This window comes from Moschus berezovskii, chromosome X (assembly GCF_049115385.1).
Source record: "Moschus berezovskii isolate FMDL1 chromosome X, NW_MosBer_1.0, whole genome shotgun sequence".
NCBI classification, from domain to species: Eukaryota; Metazoa; Chordata; class Mammalia; order Artiodactyla; family Moschidae; genus Moschus; species Moschus berezovskii.
This window is the reverse complement of record NC_142488.1, coordinates 15,915,227-15,936,244: the sequence shown is the minus strand read 5'-3', so window position 1 is coordinate 15,936,244 and position 21,018 is coordinate 15,915,227. Positions and strand designations below refer to the sequence as shown.

Below are 21,018 nucleotides of genomic sequence, written 5' to 3'. Positions count from 1 at the left end.
GGGGGAGCCTGGTGGGCTTCCGTCTATGGGGTCACACAGAGTCGGACACGACTGAAGTGACTTAGCAGCAGCAGCAGCATATCTTTAAATACTTTTAAGTGATTGTATTTAAGACACTGAGAGGTTTTCCTAAAACGCTTTTGTGTCTTAGGATTAAACTAAATTATCTCTAAAAATATCTTCAACCCTATGTTTCTAATAATTTCCTCTAGGAGTCATCCACTACGAAGAAGGAACGTGAAGACAGAGCACACGCCTGCCTGGCCACAAGGTGAGGAAAAAAGCCGCAAATACCAGGCACTTCCCACTCTCATCATGGCCGAGACACATCTTTGGTTTTGAAAATACAAACCTCTTTCCTAAGTTTCCTGTATTTTGAGAGGCTTTTTCCAAATACAAATTTTTACAAATAAATCTATTATAAAACTCACTTTCTCATATGTGGGTTTGCTTTTTTTTTTTTTTTTTACTATTTCTTTAAACGGATGGAGTTGGTAGGTTCATGCACTTTTGAAATTAGAAAAGTGGCAGGAGATCTAAATAGACATTTCTCCAAAGATATACAAATAGCGAAAAGGCACACAAAGAGATGCTTAACATGGTTAATTATCAGAGAAATGCACATCAAAACCACAATGAGGTATCATCACACACCAGTCAGAATGGTCATCATCCCAAAGTCTACGAAAAATAAATGCTGGAGAGGGTATGGAGAAAAGGGAACCCTTTTGCATGGTTGATGGGAATGTAAATTGATACAGCCACTATGGAGATTCCTTAAAAAACTAGGAATAAAACTATCATATGACCCAACAATCCCATTCCTGGGGATATATCTTGAGGAAACCATAACTGAAAGACTCATGTACCCCAACGTTCACTGCAGCACTATTTACAATAGCTAGGACATGGACGGAGAAGGCACTGGCACCCCACTCCAGTACTCTTGCCCTGAAAATCCCATGGATGGAGGAGCCTGGTAGGCTGCAGTCCGTGGGTCGCTAAGAGTCGGACACGACTGAGCGACTTCACTTTCACTTTTCACTTTCATGCACTGGAGAAGGAAATGGCAACCCACTCCAGTGTTCTTGCCTGGAGAATCCCAGGGATGGGGGAGCCTGGTGGGCTGCCGTCTATGGGGTCACACAGAGTCGGACACGACTGAAGTGACTTAGCAGCAGCAGCAGGACATGGAAGCAGCCTAGATGTCCATCGACAGATGAATAAAGAAGTTGACTATTACTCAGCCATAAAAAGAAATACATTTGAGTCCGTTCTAATGAGGTGTGAGAACCTAGGGCCAACTATACAGAGTGAAGTAAGTCAGAAGGACAGAAACAAATATCATGTATTAACGCATGTATATCGAATCTAGAGAGATGGGACTGAGGAACCTGTCTGCAGGGCAGGAAGAGATGCAGACATAGAGAACACACTTGTGGACACAGCAGGGGGAAGGAGAGGGCGGGACGAAAAGAAAGAGCAGCACTGAAATACACACATCACCATATGCAAAACAGATAGCCGGTGGGAATTTGCTATATGACCAGGGAGCTCAAACCCGGTGTTCTGTGACAAACTAGAGCTTCTTCAGAAAACTCAGAAGCTAACTGATTTTTTTAAAGAAGAGGAAAATCAATTCACTAAATATTAATTGGAAACTTCAGACTAGCCAGAAGACAAACATTCATAGGGCTTCAAATGAGTCAGAGATCCAATTTTCAAGGATTTCTGAACAATCAGATTACAGTTAAAGAACTAAAAATGCCCAACATACGAAAACATGTTCAACCTGGATTTCCCTGGTGGTCCAGTGGTTAAGACTCTGCGTTTCCACTGTAGGGGGCATGAGTTTGATCCCTGGTCAGGGAACTAAGATCCCACATGCTGTGTGGCAAGGCCAAAAGAAAAAAAAAAAAAGTTCAACCTCATTCATAATTAAAAGAAATACAAATGAAAATAGAAATCAAAGCAATACTGACCAGATTTAAAAGGATGATTTAAAACAAACAAAACTTCATGTGGGCAAACAGGTTGCCCTAGCACAGTCCTGGGAAGTCTACCCTGGTAGCATATTGGTTTTGCAGAGGTATTCAGCAGTTATTTCTGAATGTCTGAATGCACACTCACTTTCACCAGAGTCCACTGAAGTTTACTCCACAGATGTTCTCACTCAAGGGCAAAGGCTACTCCACACACCACCACCTGTTGCTACGCACAGGAACCAGACAGTCTACTGACACAGAACTGGGCAAATAAATAACAGCCACCCATACAAGGTGAGAGCAGGCAGTTACTCAAGACAGTAAAGCAGTGCCATGTCAATAAGGACCTATCTCCAAGGTGTAATTAAGGGAAAAAAAAAAGCATCTGGTCCTGGATGGACATGTGAGTATAAAAACATATTCATACAGAAGCCAGTAAATGGAGGAAACTTTTCTATAAAGTTATCTCCCAAACTATGTGCTAGACATTGAAAATGCTCACCATGACTGGTATCATAAGAAGTATTATAAAAAGCAATACTGTATTTTTTCACTATTCCACCACACCCTGGGCTCAGAGTCTGAAGACTGCAGGAGTTTGTCTTGAGTCATTTCATACCATCTTCTCCCTTTACCCTGCTTGACAGACCTTTGAGTTTGTCCCCCAAATCTTTACACTACATTATAGTAAGAAATTGGATTATAGGGGGGAAAAAAAAGGATCTACTAAGCCTGAATTTTTGCAGCCATTCTGATTTATCTCTTTCTTAAAACAATTCTGAAAATTGAAGCAACTCATTTAAACTTGGCCTCAATTTGAAAGTACAGCTAGACCATCTACCCAGTCACTTCACCAGTTTAAAAAAAAGGTGCATCATGGATAGTTAACTCTTCCCAAGTAGAATCAGTTTGAGATACCTGGAATACACAAAATAGGGTTAACAGTGTATACAAGGCTAAGTTCTGAGTGGAGAGAGGAAGGAAGGAAAAAAACCTAACATTTATTAATTGCTAAGTGCTGGACATTTAAAATACACTATTTAGTTTAGCCTTACAATTCTAAGATAGTAACAGTATTACTTCATTATACAGATAAACCAGGGAGCAAAGTAAGAAGTGAGGGAAGAAGCAGCCATGATTTGAGACCTACATGTACAGAGCCTGGAATGGAGGTAGTGTTTCTACAGGAAATGTCCTAAAGAATCATATCTAAAGTTAAGAAACATAAAGAACACCCAAATGCCCATTGATGGATGAACTAATAAATAAAATATGGTAAAGGCACACCTGATTTTATTATGCTTTGCAGTATTGCACTTTTTACAAACTGAAGGTTTGTGGCAACTCTGCGTTGTCAGATGATTAGCATTTTTTCCCACAATAACGTATTTAAAGTATGTACATTTTTTTTAAGACATAATGCTACTGCACACTTAACAGGCTACAGAGCACAAAGAATCACAGTAAACAACTATATGCACTGGGAAACCAACATTTGTCTGACTCACCTCACTGTGCTATTTGCTTTATTGCAATGGTTTGGACTAGAACCTGCACTATCTTCAAGGCGTACTTGTATCTGACATTAGGATGTTATTTAACCTTAAAAAGATCATTCTGACACATGCTGCAACATGGATGAACCCTGAATAAGACATTATGTTAAATGAAAAAAGCCGAACAAAAGAATGTAGTATGATTTCACTTACATGTAATACCTGGAGTAGTCAAATTCATAAAGAAAGGAAACAGAATGGTGGCTTCCAGGAGGAGAGGGAATGGGGTACAGAGGTTCAGTTTGGGAAGATGAAAAAGTTTTAGAGATGGATGGTGGTATAGCTTGCACAACACTGTTAATGTCTTAATGCCAATGAACTGTACGCCTAAAAATGACCAAGTTTATGTTATGTATATTTTACCCCACACACATGAACAAAGAATCATGGTAAATCATGATTTCAAATATTCAAAACTTTAGCAAATAAAACCTAACTTTACACTGGTCATCAAGAATGAATATAAACATATTCCAGTTGCTTGGATTACTGAATTGCTCCATCAGCAAGACAAAGCAGTTGAGTTAGTGGTAATTGGGATGCCACACTCCTCACAAGTCTTAGGGAAAGGCCCATGAAAAATAAGCCTATTCTCTTCTGACAGAATAAACAACAAAAAGCAGATGCCACTTCTGATAAAACTGGAGGGCGGTGGTTCTCAAGTACAGTCTGAGGACCCTTCCAGGTAGTTTGCAAGCTAAAAAACTATTTTCATAATAATACTAAAATGGCATTTGTCTTTTTTGGTGTTGACATCTGTACTGATGGTACAAAAACAATACTGAGTAACGCTGCTGGCTCCTTAGAATAAATCAAGGCAGCAGCACCAAACTATATTAGGAGTCAGGGGTTTTGTCCTACATCATGATGTATTGGGGGGGGTGGGGGGGTGGGGAAGAGACTACTCTTTTACCTAACAATACTTTCTTTTAAAGACAGTTCACCGCTGTTTATTCAGACTTGGGTATTTAGCAGATATATTTACTCCAATATATATGAACAGAGTCTGTCACTTAAAGGCAAACAACTGACAGTATTTGTTGCCAAAGATAAAATTTGAGTTTTCAAGCAAAATTCAGAATTTTTGAAAACTATCTGCCACCGTAAGCTTCCAAATACTTAAAGACTTTTCTGATAATTTTGTGATTTTGATATTGTAAAAAGTGTGATAACATTCGGAATATCAACACAATTCAGTAAACCAGTATTTTCTAAATGACTAATGGATGATACCACAAAATGATGCATGAGAAAAAAACATCCATTCAAAGTGCAAAATAGACCCGTAGTTTTAAAACAGTACAAAAAGTTACAGAAGATTTCAGAACCCACACTGGCAACTAACCTTCAAGAACTACTACTTGCTGAGTTTTGGTGTAGTACCAAAGAATTCCCACAATTATCTAAAAAGGCTATTAAAATACTCCTCCCTGTTTCAACTACATATGTGTGTGAGGCTAGACTGTCTTCACACACTTCAACTAAAATGGCATGTTTCCCCAGATGGAATGCAGAAGCAGATCTGAGAATTTAGCTATCTCCTACTAAGCCAATCATTAAAGAAATCTGCAAAAATGTAAAACAGTGCCATTCTTCTCGATTTTTATTCTGGAAAACAAGCTCCTTTTAACTTTTAAAGCAACATTATTTATAATGTTAATGTGTGGCGTGCAGCTTCTTCCTCCTGCTATTCACGACCTTGCAGAATTCTCCTGCTTCCCCTTGAGGGTGACCTGGACCTAGTGCCTGGCTTCTAATGCAGAGAGAATTCGGCAAAAGTGAGGCTGTCATTTCTTTGATTATGTGACAAGACTGCAGCTTCCTTCTCTTTTGCGCTGGTGCTCTATCTTGCTCCATTCGATGACGTCATCAGCCATGCTGTGAGATGCCTATGGAAAGGCCCTGGTGGCAAGGAAGCAAGGGAGGCCTCCAGCCAACAGCTCATGAGGAACTGAGGCCCTGGTTCAACAACCTGCAAAGCACTGGATCCTGCCCACAACCACATGAGTGCGAGCTTGGACGTGGATCCTGCCCACTCAAGCTTTCAGATGACTGCAGCCCATGAGGCCCTGAAGCAGAGGATCCAGTGAAGTCACTTTCAGACTCCTGGGATCGTAAATGGTGTGTCAGGTGCTAAGTTTGGGGACAATATGTTATACAGGAATAGATAACTAGTACCAGGCCAGTTGATTTTTTAAGTGAATAATAATTTAAAATTGTTTCAATCTGTAAACATGGGAATCATCATGATTTATAACCCACATAAACAAAAGCTTCTTGGGGTTGTCAATTTTTGAGTATGCAGTAAGGCCCTGAAACCAAAAAGCTTGAGAACTGCCATCCTGGCCGTGGTGGAGCAGGGACAGAGAGATGAGAAGCCAGCTCAGTGAAAGCAGAGTCTGAGAGAGCTCCTGAACCAAGCAGATCCATCTCTAGGGAACATGCCCTGGGATTGGGTGGGAGGACCACACCTAACAAATCAGCCCCTTTCCCTTTTGGTTAGGTCACTACAGTACCAATCACTATAACCCACACAGGTGGGTGAGGGAGACTTGGTATAAGCCATTTGCCCTTGGCCTTTCTTTGTTGCTCCGGTTCATTCGGAAGCCTCTCCAACAGTACTTGATATACTTCTTCACTGAATCCTCAAAATTATCATAAAGGGTGATACCTTAGCTCCTGGACCAGGAATTGAACCTGGGGCCCTGGCAGTGAGGGTGCCGAGTCCTAACCACTGGGCCACCAGGGAAATTCCGAGGAGTTGTCCCAACTTGTAACTTTAGGCAGCAAAAGGCTCTAGAATGACTGTCACAGCATGGAAAGAACAGGAGCATCAATGAGGTCAAGGAGTAGAAAAGAGGGGCGATCCAGTGCTGAAGTTAGGGCGAGGGCGCCTGATTTCTCCTACTGCGAAAGAAGCCAAGGAGGGGTCAGTGTCACTATCTAGAGTGGTCGCTGCTAACATCTGTCTTAAACTGTGCAGGCCATCTGCCTTTTAATCCAAGAAGGCTGGCATTCGATTTCACATTTAACTTCTAGAGCCATTTCTTTTATTAAAAGAAAGGGTGCTGGACTCTCTGACTTGCAAAATCACTTCTAGCTCTAAAAGCGTAATTCAGTGATTAACAGCAATCTGAGAGATACCTATGTCAGCCTAAACACCTATCTAGGCAGCACAAGGATCAGGAAATGAGATTTTAATGCATAAACCTGCTGAAATGTGCTTGGGCCTAATCTATTTTGCAAAGGGACAGGGGCTGGGCCACACATTTAGCATCTTCAAGCCACAGACTCCTGAGAGGTAAAATGGTCCTCTCCTTTTATGAGTCACCTCAATGCAGCATCCCTGTCCTGACTTTATGACATCATCCTTCACCAGCTCCATGTGGACCAATCATGCACCTTTGAAACATCAAACCTTTTTTTTTTTCCTTTGGCCTTCTCTTTGTCTTATCCCACTTAATCCGACCCCTTCAGCTCTTTGTTAACACTACATTGTGTAGACTTTGGCAGGGTCTTTCTCTAAACCCTCTCCTTTTCAATTCATCCAAATTAAACTTGGAGGTGCCTTTACAGGGAGTCACACTGCAACACATCTCCTAAATCAAACATCTTAAGGTCACCTTAGGGCATAACAGGATGAAACAAAAGCTGTAAGGCTCACAACTCCCCTGGTTCTTGGATTACTACAGCTTCCCTATACCCTCAAAGACCCAACCCCACCCTTCATAATTTGTTTTCATTTAGCAAAAGCCACTCCAGTAGTCTTGCCTAGAAAATCCCATGGACAGAGGAGCCTGGTAGGCTGCAGTCCATGGGGTCGCTACAAGTCAGACACGACTGAGCGACTTCACTTTCATTTTTCACTTTCACACATTGGAGAAGGAAATGGCAACCCACTCCAGTGTTCTTGCCTGGAGAATCCCAGGGACGGGGGAGCCTGGTGGGCTTCCGTCTATCGGGTCACACAGAGTCGGACACGACTGAAGTGACTTAGCAGCAGCAGCAGCATTACTCATTTTTACATCATGAGAAATGCTGGGCTGGAAGAAGCACAAGCTAGAATCAAGATTGCCGGGAGAAATATCAATAACCTCAGATATGCAGATGACACCACCCTTATGGCAGAAAGTGAAGAACTAAAGGGCCTCTTAATGAAAGTGAAAGAGGAGAGTAAAAAAGTTGGCTTAAAGCTCAACACTCAGAAAATGAAGATCATGGCATCTGGTCCCATCACTTCATGGGAAATAGATGGGGAAACAGTGGCTGACTATTTTGGGGGGCTCCAAAATCACTGCAGATGGTGATTGCAGCCATGATATTAAAAGACGCTTACTTCTTGGAAAGAAAGTTATGACCAGCCTAGACAGCATATTAAAAAGCAGAGACATTACTTTGCCAACAAAGGTCCGTCTAGGCAAGGATATGGTTTTTCCAGTAGTCATGTATGGATGTGAGAGTTGAACTATAAAGAAGGCTGAGCGCCGAAGAATTGATGCTTTTGAACTGTGGTGTTGGAGAAGACTCTTGAGAGTCCCTTGGACTGCAAGGAGATCCAACCAGCCCATCCTAAAGGAGACCAGTCCTGGGTGTTCATTAGAAGGACGGACGTTGAAGCTGAAACTCCAATGCTTTGGCCACCTGATGCGAAGAGCTGACTCATTTGAAAAGGCCCTGATGCTGGGAAAGATAGAGGGCAGGAAAAGGGGACGACAGAGGATGAGATGGCTAGATGGCATCACCGACTCAATGGACATGAGTCTGGGTAAACTCCGGGAGTTGGTGATGGACAGGGAGGCCTGGGGTGCTGTGGTTCATGGGGTCGCAAAGAGTCGGACATGACTGAGCGACTGAACTGAACTGATTGCTCATTTTACCTACCACCAAGTTTTATTCACATTCAATGAAGAGCACATTTTTATTTACTATCCTCAAGAAATGTGTTTTGAAAGCACAAGACACATGGAATATGGCTAATGGCTTCGGAGCCCAAAGAGACTGGCCTGTGAATATACCACTTACTACCTGCTGTGTGGCCATGGGAGGTCAACCTCTGTTTCCTGATCTATAAATTAGAGATGTACAGGACCTACCTTCTAGAGTTGTGAGAAGATTAGATACAGTGAATATATATTGCTACCATGCAACAGAGCTGTTTATAATAATGTCTGAATAAAGGTACACTTGCAAATTATGCAAAATGCCTATGTTCTTTTTAAAAAAAATTTATTTATTTATTTGGCTGCACTGGGTTTTGGCTGTGGCATGCAGTACCTTCCCTGCGGCATGTGGGAGCTCAGCTCCCTGATCAGGGATCGAACCCGAACCCTGCCCCCTGCATTGGGAGCGTAGAGTTTCAGCCACTGGACCACCAGGGAAGTCCCCATTCTCACTTTTTTTTTTCATTCTCACTTTTAATATGCCCCACATGTCAATCTAAAACATCCTGAATGAAACGTGCTTCCAAGCTACTGGCACATCTTCCTCATCAAACCATTCTACTTTGTTCTGAGTAGGGAAAGAAGAAAAACGAAAAAGTGGTAGTTTAGCAATATTATTCATGGCAGACTACAGAGTAGGAAGTGGCGGGTAATGAGGGTTGTCCTGGGGACATTTTGGAAATGTAATACAGAATGCAAATCAGTACCCTGAGCAATAAATGTTAATAAAATTATGTCAACAGGACAACACTGGTGATTCTATATATGTTTCCTTCAAGTAAGAACATTTAAGAGAATTTCAACTAGGAAATAGACTGAATCATAAAAACATACTAAGAAAAAAAAAATACTCATAGTTCAAACTCTTAAAGGGTCACTTGACCTATTTTATCCTCTTCCAAAATTCCCTGCTTGGGAAAATTCTATATGTAGCTAATTCTCAATGGTGGTGAATATTATATTAAATCTGTATACCACTTTGCACACTTTAAATACTGTCACATCTATTATAATAACTAATCATGTTAGAACCAAACAAAAAGTAACTGGGGAGAAAGCTGTGGGGAGGGAGAGGCACAGGGATTCTTTGGGATGTTAGGTTAAAACTCCCTGGGTAAGCAGAATCTGTCCATGCAGTCAAGGACGTCAGATGCGTTATCAATTACACAATTATATACCAGCTCTATGCCAACGTCACCAACTCTGAGCTCTGTTATTTAATAAGAGTAAGGTTTTCTGGTGGTTGTTGTTTTGACACCCAGGGATACCATCTATTCTGCAGAGGTAAGGAGATATTAGAATGCAAATACATTCTAAGTGCTTAGCGCAATGCAGGAAACAGTGAGTTCCTATCCTTTGAAACACAACTCTGAAAAGTGTAAAACTGAACAGCATATCTACTGAAAAGAAAACTATTACAGTGACTCCTTCTGTGAAGTATTCCACACAAAGGCAAATCACATGTGCCCTGTTTTACAGAATCTGGATTTGGCATGTACATTCCTAAACAAAACTTCTCTAGTCAAGACCAATATGAGTGACAAAATAACATACACAACACCTTCCAGTAACATCATAAATGACTGTGACATACATATTATGATCTATGAAGGTGGCATGTGCTGTGTCTGGTCTCCTTTTTTACTGCTTTGCTTGTTTGCTTCTCCATGAAAATAAAATTTGCCAAAGCTTGCTGACAGAATTAGATGACAATGTCGTAAACAGAAGATCACTTTGATTCTTATTACTTAATCTCTGTGCTGCTGCTGCTGCTGCTAAGTCACTTCAGTCATGTCCGACTCTGTGTGACCCCATAGACGGAAGCCCACCAGGCTCCCCCGTCCCTGGGATTCTCCAGGCAAGAACACTGGAGTGGGTTGCCATTTCCTTCTCCAATGTGTGAAAGTGAAAAGTGAAAGTGAAGTCGCTCAGTCGTGTCCGACCCTTAGCAACCCCATGGACTGCAGCCTACCAGGCTCCTCCATCCATGGGATTTTCTAGGCAATAGTACTGGAGTGGCTTGCCATTGCCTTCTCCGAATCTCAGTGCTAGGAGAGTGGAAATTCATCATCAAGTTTGCAAATGGGGAGAAAAACAAGATAATCAAATGGTTTCTTTCTATCCCATACTCTCGCCCCACCCTGACCTGATTTTTCCTCATTAAGTTGATCACAGAGAGATTCTGGGAAGAGGGAAGAATACAAAGGTTGGAAGATAGATTTGGGATTCCCAGGCGGCTCAGTGGGTAAAAAATCTGCCTGCAATGCAAGAGATCCAGGTTCAATCCCTGGGTCAAGAAGATCCCCTGGAGGAGGGCATGGCAACCCACTCCAATATTCTTGCCTGGGAAATCCCATGGAGAGAGGAACCTGGCAGGTTACCGTGCATGCGGGGCAAAGAATCCAACAGGACTGAAGCGACTGAGCACGCTGAGAACACACGCAAGACAGACTTACAGCCCTGAAAGCAACAGAAAGTGATCTTTCATATATGCTCCCCTCCAGACCAAGTAAAATTCTAACATGCCTGGCACTGTGCTGAACGTGTCACATCAATGCTTATACTTCACAACAGTCCTATGCGTGAGGGATTAGCATGAGCCCCACTTTACAGATGATGCAATTGAGATTTGGAACGACTGCAAAACCTGCTCAAGGCTATAAAGCTACAAAGCTAATAAGCAGCAAAAGCGGAGTCTTGACTTCAAATCCATACTATTTGCCCAGTGTTGTTTGTTATTTAGCTGCTAAGTCGTGTCCAATGCTCTGTGATCCCATGGACTGTAGCCCATCAGGCTCCTCTGTCTATGGGGTTTTCCAGGCAAGAATACTAGAGTGGCTTGCCATTTCCTTCTCCGGAGGATCTTCCCCACCCAGGGATCTAATCTGTGTCTCCTGCGCAGCAGGAGGATTCTTTACCACTGAGCCACCTGGGAAGCCCATTTGCCCACTACCACCTACTTATTACTGTAGTGTAGATTCATGGGGTTGCAAAGAGTCGGACAAGACTTAGAGACTTAGCGACTAAGCAACAATAACATGATGAAAGGATACTGGGTTCCAGACTCAGCTTCACCCCTTGGGCTAATTCCATGACCTTGCTGAGCAATTGGTCATCTATAAATGAGGACTATGACAGCTGCTCAGCCTGCTCCATAGCATCTGCATGATGCTGACAGAGTTAATGTATGTGCAAATATGCCATAAATACTACAGGTCACCACATAAGTGTAAGATTTCATTATTTTGAGCACAGATCCCATATACTTTTATCCTTCCTATCTGACCTAAAAATAAGTTTAAAAGTAGTTAAATAATTTTTAACAGTCCAAGCAAAAATCTAGGGTGGGGGGAATCAACCTTAAGACATTCTAGAAATGGCAAAAGAATAGAGACAGTAAAAAGATCAGTGGTAGCCAGTGGTTTGGGGGAAGAGAGGAAGGGATGGAGGTTTTAGGGTAGTACAACTCTTCAGTAGGATTATCTGTAATGGTGTATATACGTCATTATACATGTGTCAAAACTCTTAGAAGGTACAGCACCAACAATGAACCCTAATGTAAACTATGGACTTTAGTTAGTACGAATGTATCAATATTGACTCATCAACTGTAACAAATGTACCACAATGTTGCAAGACATAAATAATAGGGCAAAGGGGTGCCCTGTGAACTCTGCAATTTACATTCAATTTTTGGTAAACCTAAAACTGCTCAAAAAAAAAAACTATTAATTTTTTGAAAACTCGATCTTACAAAACAAATTCTAGTAAAAATAGAAACAAACAAACAAACAAAAAACCCCACAAATTCTACATAGGGATTTAAGAAGTACTAAGAATGAACGTGAGGTTCTAAAAAATGCCTGGAATACTTAACAAAGTAATATCCCATCTTTTTAGACCAGTGTCGTCCAAGACAACTTTATGAAATGTGCAATGATGAAAATACTCTACATCTACTCTAATACAGTAGCCACCAGGCACACTGGCTACTGAACACACAGAATGTGGTTTGTATACTGAGGAAAGCAATTTTTAATTTTACTTAATTTTTCTGTTCTGTTCCGTTGCTCAGTCGTGTCCGACTCTATGCGACCCCGTGGACTGTAGCCTACCAGGCTTCTCCATCCATGGGATTCTCCAGGCAAGAATACTGGAGTGGGTTACCGTTTCCTTCTCCAGGGTTACTTAATTTTAATTAACAGTTAAATAGCAACAGGCACAATAGCAAGTGGCTATCACCTCAGCACAGTTTTAGACAATTCAAGAGACTCTTAGAAATGTACTGTAATGTTAAAAGAAAAAAGGTACCTCAAGAGACCATTCAATCAGCCATAGTTATGAGACAATGCAAAATTACCTGAGGTCAAGAATGACAAGATGGTTAAGATAAACAGGAAGCAACAAAGTCCATCTCCAATTGTCTCTCACTTTAAGTCCTAGAATGTAACCCAAAAGTGACAAAATGTTCACTGTCCTCTTTAATTCCTTGAATATTTTCAAAACAACCCAATCAGTTAAAACACCATTTCTGCTTCCATAGGGCAGAGGTCAAGTTAGAATTACGAATATATTTTCAAGCCCAGAGGAAATAAAAAATGAAGGGTCCTAAGGAAATAACTTAAAAAGTAACTTCTGCAAACACAAGATATTCATCCTTTTATTTTTTTAATGAAAATTCAAAAACTAATGTTTAACCATGCATTTCAATTCCATGTCATAGTCAATTGGAAATCAAAAGGAAAAAAGATGCCCAGAATAGTCTGAGCAAAGAAAAAGGTGCCTGATGTAAGTCAACAAAAATGAGACAATACAAACACACAGGTCTCTTCTCTACCTCAAAGGGTCATTACTTCTTGGTCCTTTAAAATGCTAGTTCGTTAAATCTCAGTTCCTAATCCAGACTTTTTATCCTTCTGCTAAGGGCATAAAAGGGAACTCATGTCCTCAATTACAGTGGCTTTTCATTGGAGTTCTCCTCCGGGGGACCTACGAAATCAAACACTGAGATTGGCTCCCCACCCTCAGAGAATAAGTGAGGTGTCCAAAGTGACAGTGTTGAATCCCTAGAGTTACTTCAGTCCACAGCTTCTTTTTCAGTCCTGCAAGCACTGGATCTTTCTTTTTGAACACAAAGAGAGGGAGAGAAAGAAAGGTAATTGAGAAGTAGTGACACTCTCATGCAGAGACGTGAAAACACCTGACCTTAGAAACAGGCCCCCAAAAGCTAATTCTTGACATTCTGCACAGAGGGAAAACCAACCTTTGTTCTTTTTCAAGTTCAAGAGTCGCATTAGAAAAATATTATTTCGTAATTTCCTAAAAGAATGATCTTTATGAGTATTCAAATGCATAATTAAGTAACATTAAACAGCCCCGAGTGATCAAGCAGGACGTCCAACAAGTTGAACGTTTCGATCTCTTCACCGGCAAAGAGCAAGACGAGATTCCACCTTTCCAGTCCGTTTCCCTGCACTTCTCTCTTCCTGGGCCCTGAAAACCCTGTACCCCGTTCGTTGTGCAATCTTTTTCGAACTCCACCCACTGACTCCAGAACAAGTAGAATTCTCCCATTCTGAAGGTCTTGATTTTCCTGTATCCAGGGAGACATTGAAAACTCCTTGACGTGAGTCAAGTAAGGCAAGGGGAACGGTCCAGCGCAACTGCCAGATTAAGAGAGACCAAAGGCCAACGGAGGGGAGGCGCTCCACTGTCCGCTCACCGGGTGGGGTTGGGGGGTAAATAAAGTAAGAAAAGGGGGAGAAATATAGGGGGGAGGAGGGTTGCATTGGGAAGACCGTCTATCCGCGATGTTCCTCCCAAGTCTGCGGGACCCCGGTCCTCCAGCATCTTCTCCCCACCGCCCGCCCCACGTGCAGCCAAGCCCTTGGCACCGGGACACTGGCCCCAGGGCCTGGGTCCCGGGGGCCGAGCGGCCGCGCTCGCCAGCCGGCGCCGTGGCGCGGGAGAAGGGGGGCGCAGCGCAGTCCCGGCTCCCGCGCCGTTATCTTACTGCGCAACAGCCTTGCCCGCGCCGCTGGGACGCACCCGGCAGCGCGCCCCGCGCACCTGCCGGGCGCGAGGAGGGCGAGTCCGCGACCCCCGGCAGCCCCTCGACGGCTGTGACCAGCGCCAGGAGCACGGGAGGCACGCGGCGGGCGGGGGCTGGGAGAGGGCACACCTGGTGCCCGGGGTCCCGCTTCGCCAGCCGCACGTGGCTGTCACACCTGGCGCGCCCCCGCCAGCACCCCTTCCCCCGCTCAGCAGGGTGCGCCCCCTGCCCTCTCTCCCGCCTCCGCCGTGCGCCTCCAGTCCCCAACCATCAGCCCTCCCACACCACCCACCCTGCTTTCACTCTGCCCACCTGCTCCCACTGCCGTCACCCCCGGGACAGGAGAGGGCCGGATGTTCGCCCCATGGCTAAAAGGTAAGCCGAGAGAGTGAAGAGGTGGACCCCGAAACAGCTAGCCCCAGCATTTCCCCGGCCCGGCAACAAGGCGGGCAGCCCCCACACTCACCTTCTGCCTCGGGCTGCGTCGCCGTCCGCCCCGTCCGGCCTCAACTGCCTCCTCGGCGCCGCCGCCTCTTCCCCGCGCAGCCTCCTCTACCCGCGTCGCCATGAGGTGACGGCAGCAGCCAAACAAGCTGCCCGACAAGGGGCACGGAACCTCTCAGGGCCTCGCGCCCCGCCCCTGAACCCCTCCGCCAATCGCTGCATGCAGGGCTCCCACGTGACCGGAGGAGGTTGGCCCCCGAGGGAACGGGACGGGATGGGGGTAGGGAGCACTGAAGCAGGGGCTGGGCTTCTGCGGGGCCGAAGGGCGAACGGAGGCCGCGCGAGTCTGCGCGAAGGGAGAAAGGGACTCTGGAGCGGACTACAAGTCCCAGCAGGCAGCGCGGCCACGGCTCGCAGACCCGGATCAGGATTGAAGCGTAATGCGGCGTTCCGAAATGGGGGAGAGCAGCCACTGTGCTGTGTGTGCAGCCTCCTGGGATTTGTAGTTTGCTAGGAGCGATGTACCGGTACTTTTATTATCCTACGTGAAAAGTTCAGAAATATTTCGGTGTTTGGAAAGGAGCGGGATCGGGGACACATTGTTGTGCTTTTGTTTTGGTTGCCCTTTTTCGGAACTGAGGCCGAATGATTGGAGGATGAGAGAAAATACTTCGTGACTTTCAAGGCAGAAGAGTTGTAATGCCTTTCAGAATTTGCGGTTTCTGGCTCGGACACCTGTCCCGAGTCCTGCCCCTCCACCGGAGCTTTCAGCACCGCCTACAGATCCCGAGCTCTTGCGCGATGGGGGCTGCGTCATATTCGCCTTGGCTGAACCGCCCTGGCTTCTAGCACAGTTCTCCATCCACCCTTAGTTGGCGCTTAATACACATTGAACGTACTCCGCTTTTTCTGCCAGTCGTTTCGTTACTGAATTTTTTTTAGCCAACTCGGTTTGCTGAGTCCATTTTTTTTCTTGATGAAATTGGGGCGGGGATGGAGTTTTTCTCAGGAGTACTCCCTATTTATGTCTGATGGAACCAGATGTCCAATGACCAAGCTTCTTGATAGTCACAGACTGTCATGAAATCCTGACATGTTGCCTTAAATAATTCATTATGAAAATTTGTGTAAATCGTATGCTATTTTTTATGAGAGAATACAAAGCAGTGGTTGCAGGCCCCAAAGATTTAATAACTTACATGAGAATAAATTTCAATATTGGGGGAATTCCTTCTATTAATTTTAATTATTTCTGTGAATTTTGGGGGAAGTACCATTATTTTACTTCACAGGCAGAACACCTCAGTCCAGCTTTGACATTTCAAAACTAGAACAACAGATAATTAACCTAGACTCTATATAAAAATGCCTAGAGTATATAAAACTGATAGCTTTGGCCACTATTCCTCACCTTCTGAAAAGCAAAAGTCCCAGCCAGATGCAGAATAAATCTATCGGTAATGCTGCCTCTAACTCACCTGGGGAATTGAGTGTTAAAACAGACTGCAGTTAATTTATAGGAGAACACCATGCAGCTACTAAAAATGATAAACATTTTTTATTTTTATTTTTATAAGCATTTTTTAAATTGACCTAGAAAATCTACATAGCACAGTAAGCTTTTTAAAAAATCCATTTTTTATAGAATTGCCTGTAGGTTTATAAAGAGATGTTTGAAAGGACATTAATCAAAATGTTAATAGTGTTTTTCCCTGGGAGGTGAAACTTGGGAGTATTTTTACTTCATGATTTTCTGTATTGTTTGAAAATACAAAATTGAAAAAGCTGGCTTAAAACTCAACATTCAAAAAACTAAGATCATGGCATCTGGTCCCTCCCTTCATGGCAAATAGATGGGGAAACAATGAAAACAGTGGCAGACTTTATTTTCTTGGACTTCAAAATCACTGCAGGTGGTGAATGCAGCCATGAAATTAAAAGACGCTTGCTCCTTGAAAGAAAAGCTATGACAAACCTAGACAGCATACTAAAAAGCAGAGACATTACTTTGCCAACAAAGGTCCGTCTAGTCAAAGCTATGGTTTTTCCAGTAGTCATGTATGGATGTGAGAGTTGGACAGTAATTGCTGAAGAATTGATGCTTTTGATGTTGGAGAAGACTCTTGAGAGTCACTTGGACAGCAAGGAGATCCAACAAATCCATCCTAAAGGAAATCAGTCCTGAATATTCATTGGAAGGACTGATGCTGAAGCTGGAACTCCAATACTTTGGCCACTCATTGGAAAAGACCCTGATGCTGGGAAAGATTGAAGGCGGGAGGAGGAGGGGACGACAGAGGATGAGATGGCTGGATGGCATCACCGACTCGATGGACATGAATTTGAGTAAGCTCTGGGAGTTGGTGATGGACAGGGAAACCTGGTGTTCTGCAGTCCATGGGGTCACAAAGAATCAGACACGACTGAATGACTGAACTGAATTGAACTGATATATGGAACAAAAAAAATCAATAGTTTTCTTTATTAAGAAAACAAAAGGACTATGCAAGTGATCTCAAGTCCTAAGAGGAATGAAAAATAGTTCATTGTATTTCTTTTAGTTGGTGGTGGTGGTTTAGTCGCTAAGTCAAGTCTGACTTTTGCGATTACCTGGACTGTAGCCCACCAGGCTCCTGTGTCCATGGGATTCTCCAGGCAAGAATACTAGAATGGGTTGTCATTTTCTTCTCCAGAAGATCTTCCCGACCCAGGAATTGAACCCAGGTCTCCTGAACTGCAGGCAGAGTCTTTACTGACTGAGCTACGAGGGAAGCCCTTTGTTTTAGTTATATACATTCTTATTTCAAAGGGATTTGGAAGACTTGTAAACGTACACATGATATGCCATGACATACATATGTGTGTGGAGATACAGATATATGTCATATCATTCATTTATATACAAACAGAGAGGGAGAGAAAGAAATGAGAAGAAAGTGAAAATGATAAAAGGATTGGGAAAAATAAGATGAAGTCATGGGTGAGTTGATTACATGAAATACATGCCTTGTCCACAAGCTAGAGGTAAGCCAAATTTTTATTTTGAGCTTCTTGACAGCTGAGAAAAGAGGGAAACACAATTTACAGAGTGATTCACAACATAAAAAAAATAAAAGCAAACTGGGTGCTCAAGAGAAACATAGCTATTATGGCTCCAGTGAGAAATATGAATTTCAGAGGTCTGCTTCTTATAACGTCTTTAATGGAGGTGATAGTGTTTTTAAAATCTGTCCACAGTTCCTTAATGCTCCTCTCTTCAAAAGGTGGAGTCTACCAAAAGAAAAAAGAAAAAGGTGAAGTCTGATTCCTCTATTCTTGCAAGCGGGCCATGCTTAGTGATCCATTTCTAAGGAAAACAACTTAGCAGAAGGGAGAAAGAAAGAATAGATTCTGCCTGGCTCTCTAGGTCTCAAATGACTCTTCTTCCTTGGGGCAGACTAACCTGATTTTTTATAGACCCCTTCTTTGTTTACAATTTTATCTTAAATGCCTTCAAAGAGATTACTGTCAAGCCTGAACCCAAGCTCTGTAAAGCACTATCCTCTGCTGAAATCATTGTTGAGGTTATGTTTTCAGTCTTCAAGAGCTATCATTTCAATTAAAAAAAAAAGCTATCATTCCTTTATTTCCAAGTCGTTAAGAGGCAGCCCATGTTCTGTCTGCATTAATTATTCTTACTTTTTGCTCAAGGACTTATTGTTTTGGTTAAGAAGTGTTCCTGCCAGAAAGGTGAAGGTACAAGAAAAACAGCTCCTCACCAGTAGGGAGTATTGTCCCCTCCTCCTCCCTAAAGGCTATGCATTTACCTGAATATGGGCTCACTTATTCAGACGCTTCCCTTGTCTCAGACAATAAAGAATGTGCCTGCAATGCAGGAGACCTCGGTTCAATCCCTGGGTGGGGAAGATCCCCTGGAGAAGGAAATGGCTACCCACGCCAGTGGGGCTTCCCCAGGGGCTCAGCAGTAAAGAATCTGCCTGCAATGCAGGAGACGTAGGTTCAATCCCTGAGTCAGGAAGATCTCCTGGAGGAGGGCATGGCAACCCACTCCAGTATTCTTGCACTGAGAATTCCATGGACAGAGAGGATCCTGGTGGATCCCACTCTCCAGTATAAGAGGCTTGGTTTTTTTGTTTTGTTTTTTGGCTTGCGGGATCTCTGTTCCCCTGTCAGGGATTGAACCTGGGCCCCAGCAGTGAAAGCCTAGAATCATAACTAACCACTAGACCACCAGGGAACTCCCTTGAGTTGTTTCCTTTTAGAACTGTTTGAATAGACTCCCCCAAGCCAAGTGGTAAATGAAGTGAAGGCAGGGGCTGTGTTCATGAAACTCCTATATTCTCAGCACCCAGGAGAATGCCAGGCTCAGAGAAAGCCCTCAATACATACTTTTTGAGAGAAAGAGCCTCTGAATAGTGAAAATGCACTGACCACTTGGTTTTCTGAATCTATACAGATATGGGCCAAACCTCCAACTGCCCAGGTATATCCTTTCTTGCGACCTCTCAGAGAGTTTCCTGTACTGAGAAGACCTCAGGCAGCCACAGGCCCAAGGTCATCCCAGGATAAACTTGGTGGCAATAGAAAGTTTTCATTCATCAGTTAAACATTTACCGAACGCCTATTACATTCTACTGCATCGCGTAAATGCTCAGTCACTAAATCTTGTTTGACTCTTTACAACCCCATGCACTGTAGCCCGCCAGGTTCTTCTGTCTGTGGGATTTCCTGGGCAAGAATAGTGGAGCGGGTTGGCATTTCCTTCTCCAGGGGACCTTCCCGCCTCAGGTATTCAACTTGCATCTCCTGGGTCTCCTGCATTGGCAGGTGGATTCTTTACCACTGAGTCACCTGGGAAGCCCACCTACTACATTCTGAGTCCTTAATTAGACACCAGGCATATCACAATTTAGAATAAGGGCTCTCAGGCCAACAATGGAGAGTGATAACAAACAGTAAAACAATTCATCTGTAATAATCTATATGGAATAGAATCTTTAAAAAAGTGGATATATGTATATGTAAACTGACTCAGTGTACAGCACAAACTAACACAACATTGTAAATCAACTATATTCCAATAAAGCAAATTGAAAAGAGAAGTTAACATAACTCAGAAGGCAGCTGTATTATTGCAAAGTAAGACCTTGAGCATTATTTTCTACTGGTGGAGGAGAAGTTTAAGGAAGGTTTAAAGTGACATCTGAGCTGTATCTTGAAGGATCAACAGGTGTTAAAGTAACCATGCTAGTTTGACTTGTCTACCTCAGAGTATTTTCAGAGAAAGGAAAGCTCCTACCAACCTTTAAAATAGCCAAGGATATTATTTCAAGGAAAGAGTTGAATTTCATGTTTCTTGCACACTATTGGGGTTGCAGGTAGTGCAAAGGAGCATTTGCCTTTCTGTAGAACAAAGAGGTGATTGTTTGATTCGATTACCCAATGCTGTCCTTGGGTACTCACCCTGATTTTTATCCTTATAGGAATTTGGCCAATTTCAGCATTTGCTATACACTTCCATGTTTCTGGCAGACACTATAAGATTTTAGAAATGTTATTATAGCCAGCTTGATCAGGCATACTGGTGGCTGACTGTGGAGGGTACGATTAGATTGGCACATGCTGGGGGGTGCCAGCTCCAGAAAGAATAGGATACTTCAAATAAAAACTCTTGTCCTGTCCGGAATATTGGGAGAGAGTAAATGGATTTGAAAAATTCAAATACATATGTTGCATATATAGGCTTCATGAATTTTGTTCTGATTTATTTCCACAAGTCTCAGCCAGAATTACAGACTTTCAAGGAAATGAAAACTATATGTATAAAGACAATGGTAAAGACAAATACAAAATACTTGTGAGGTTAGGCGCTATTGAAGGTCTTGATATAAAATGTTCTGGAGAAAATATTTATGACCTGAAATACTATCCTTCTTCATCAGTGTTTTCTAAACACTAGTCCAAAACCACAGTTTCAAACTCTCCTAGGATGATAAAATTCAGATTCCAGGCCTCCTTCTAAGATCTAATTTGGAAAAGAT

At 43.0% G+C, this 21,018-nt stretch overlaps 1 protein-coding gene across 3 annotated transcripts in view; it reads right to left on the bottom strand.

Annotated features, from left to right (window-relative positions):
- The window catches only part of TXLNG (taxilin gamma), a 46,111-nt gene extending 30,955 nt beyond the window's left edge, over window positions 1-15,156 (bottom strand). For 2 of the 3 annotated variants that reach the window (XM_055437917.2, XM_088834055.1), the window contains exon 1: window positions 15,000-15,156. In XM_055437917.2, coding sequence (XP_055293892.2) covers window positions 15,000-15,101 — 102 coding nt within the window. In that variant the 5' untranslated portion in view covers window positions 15,102-15,156. Of the gene's footprint in view, window positions 1-12,841; window positions 12,921-14,999 lie in introns of all 3 variants that reach the window. The other variant, XM_055437918.2, reaches the window with a different exon arrangement.
- Between the last annotated feature and the right edge of the window lie 5,862 nt (window positions 15,157-21,018).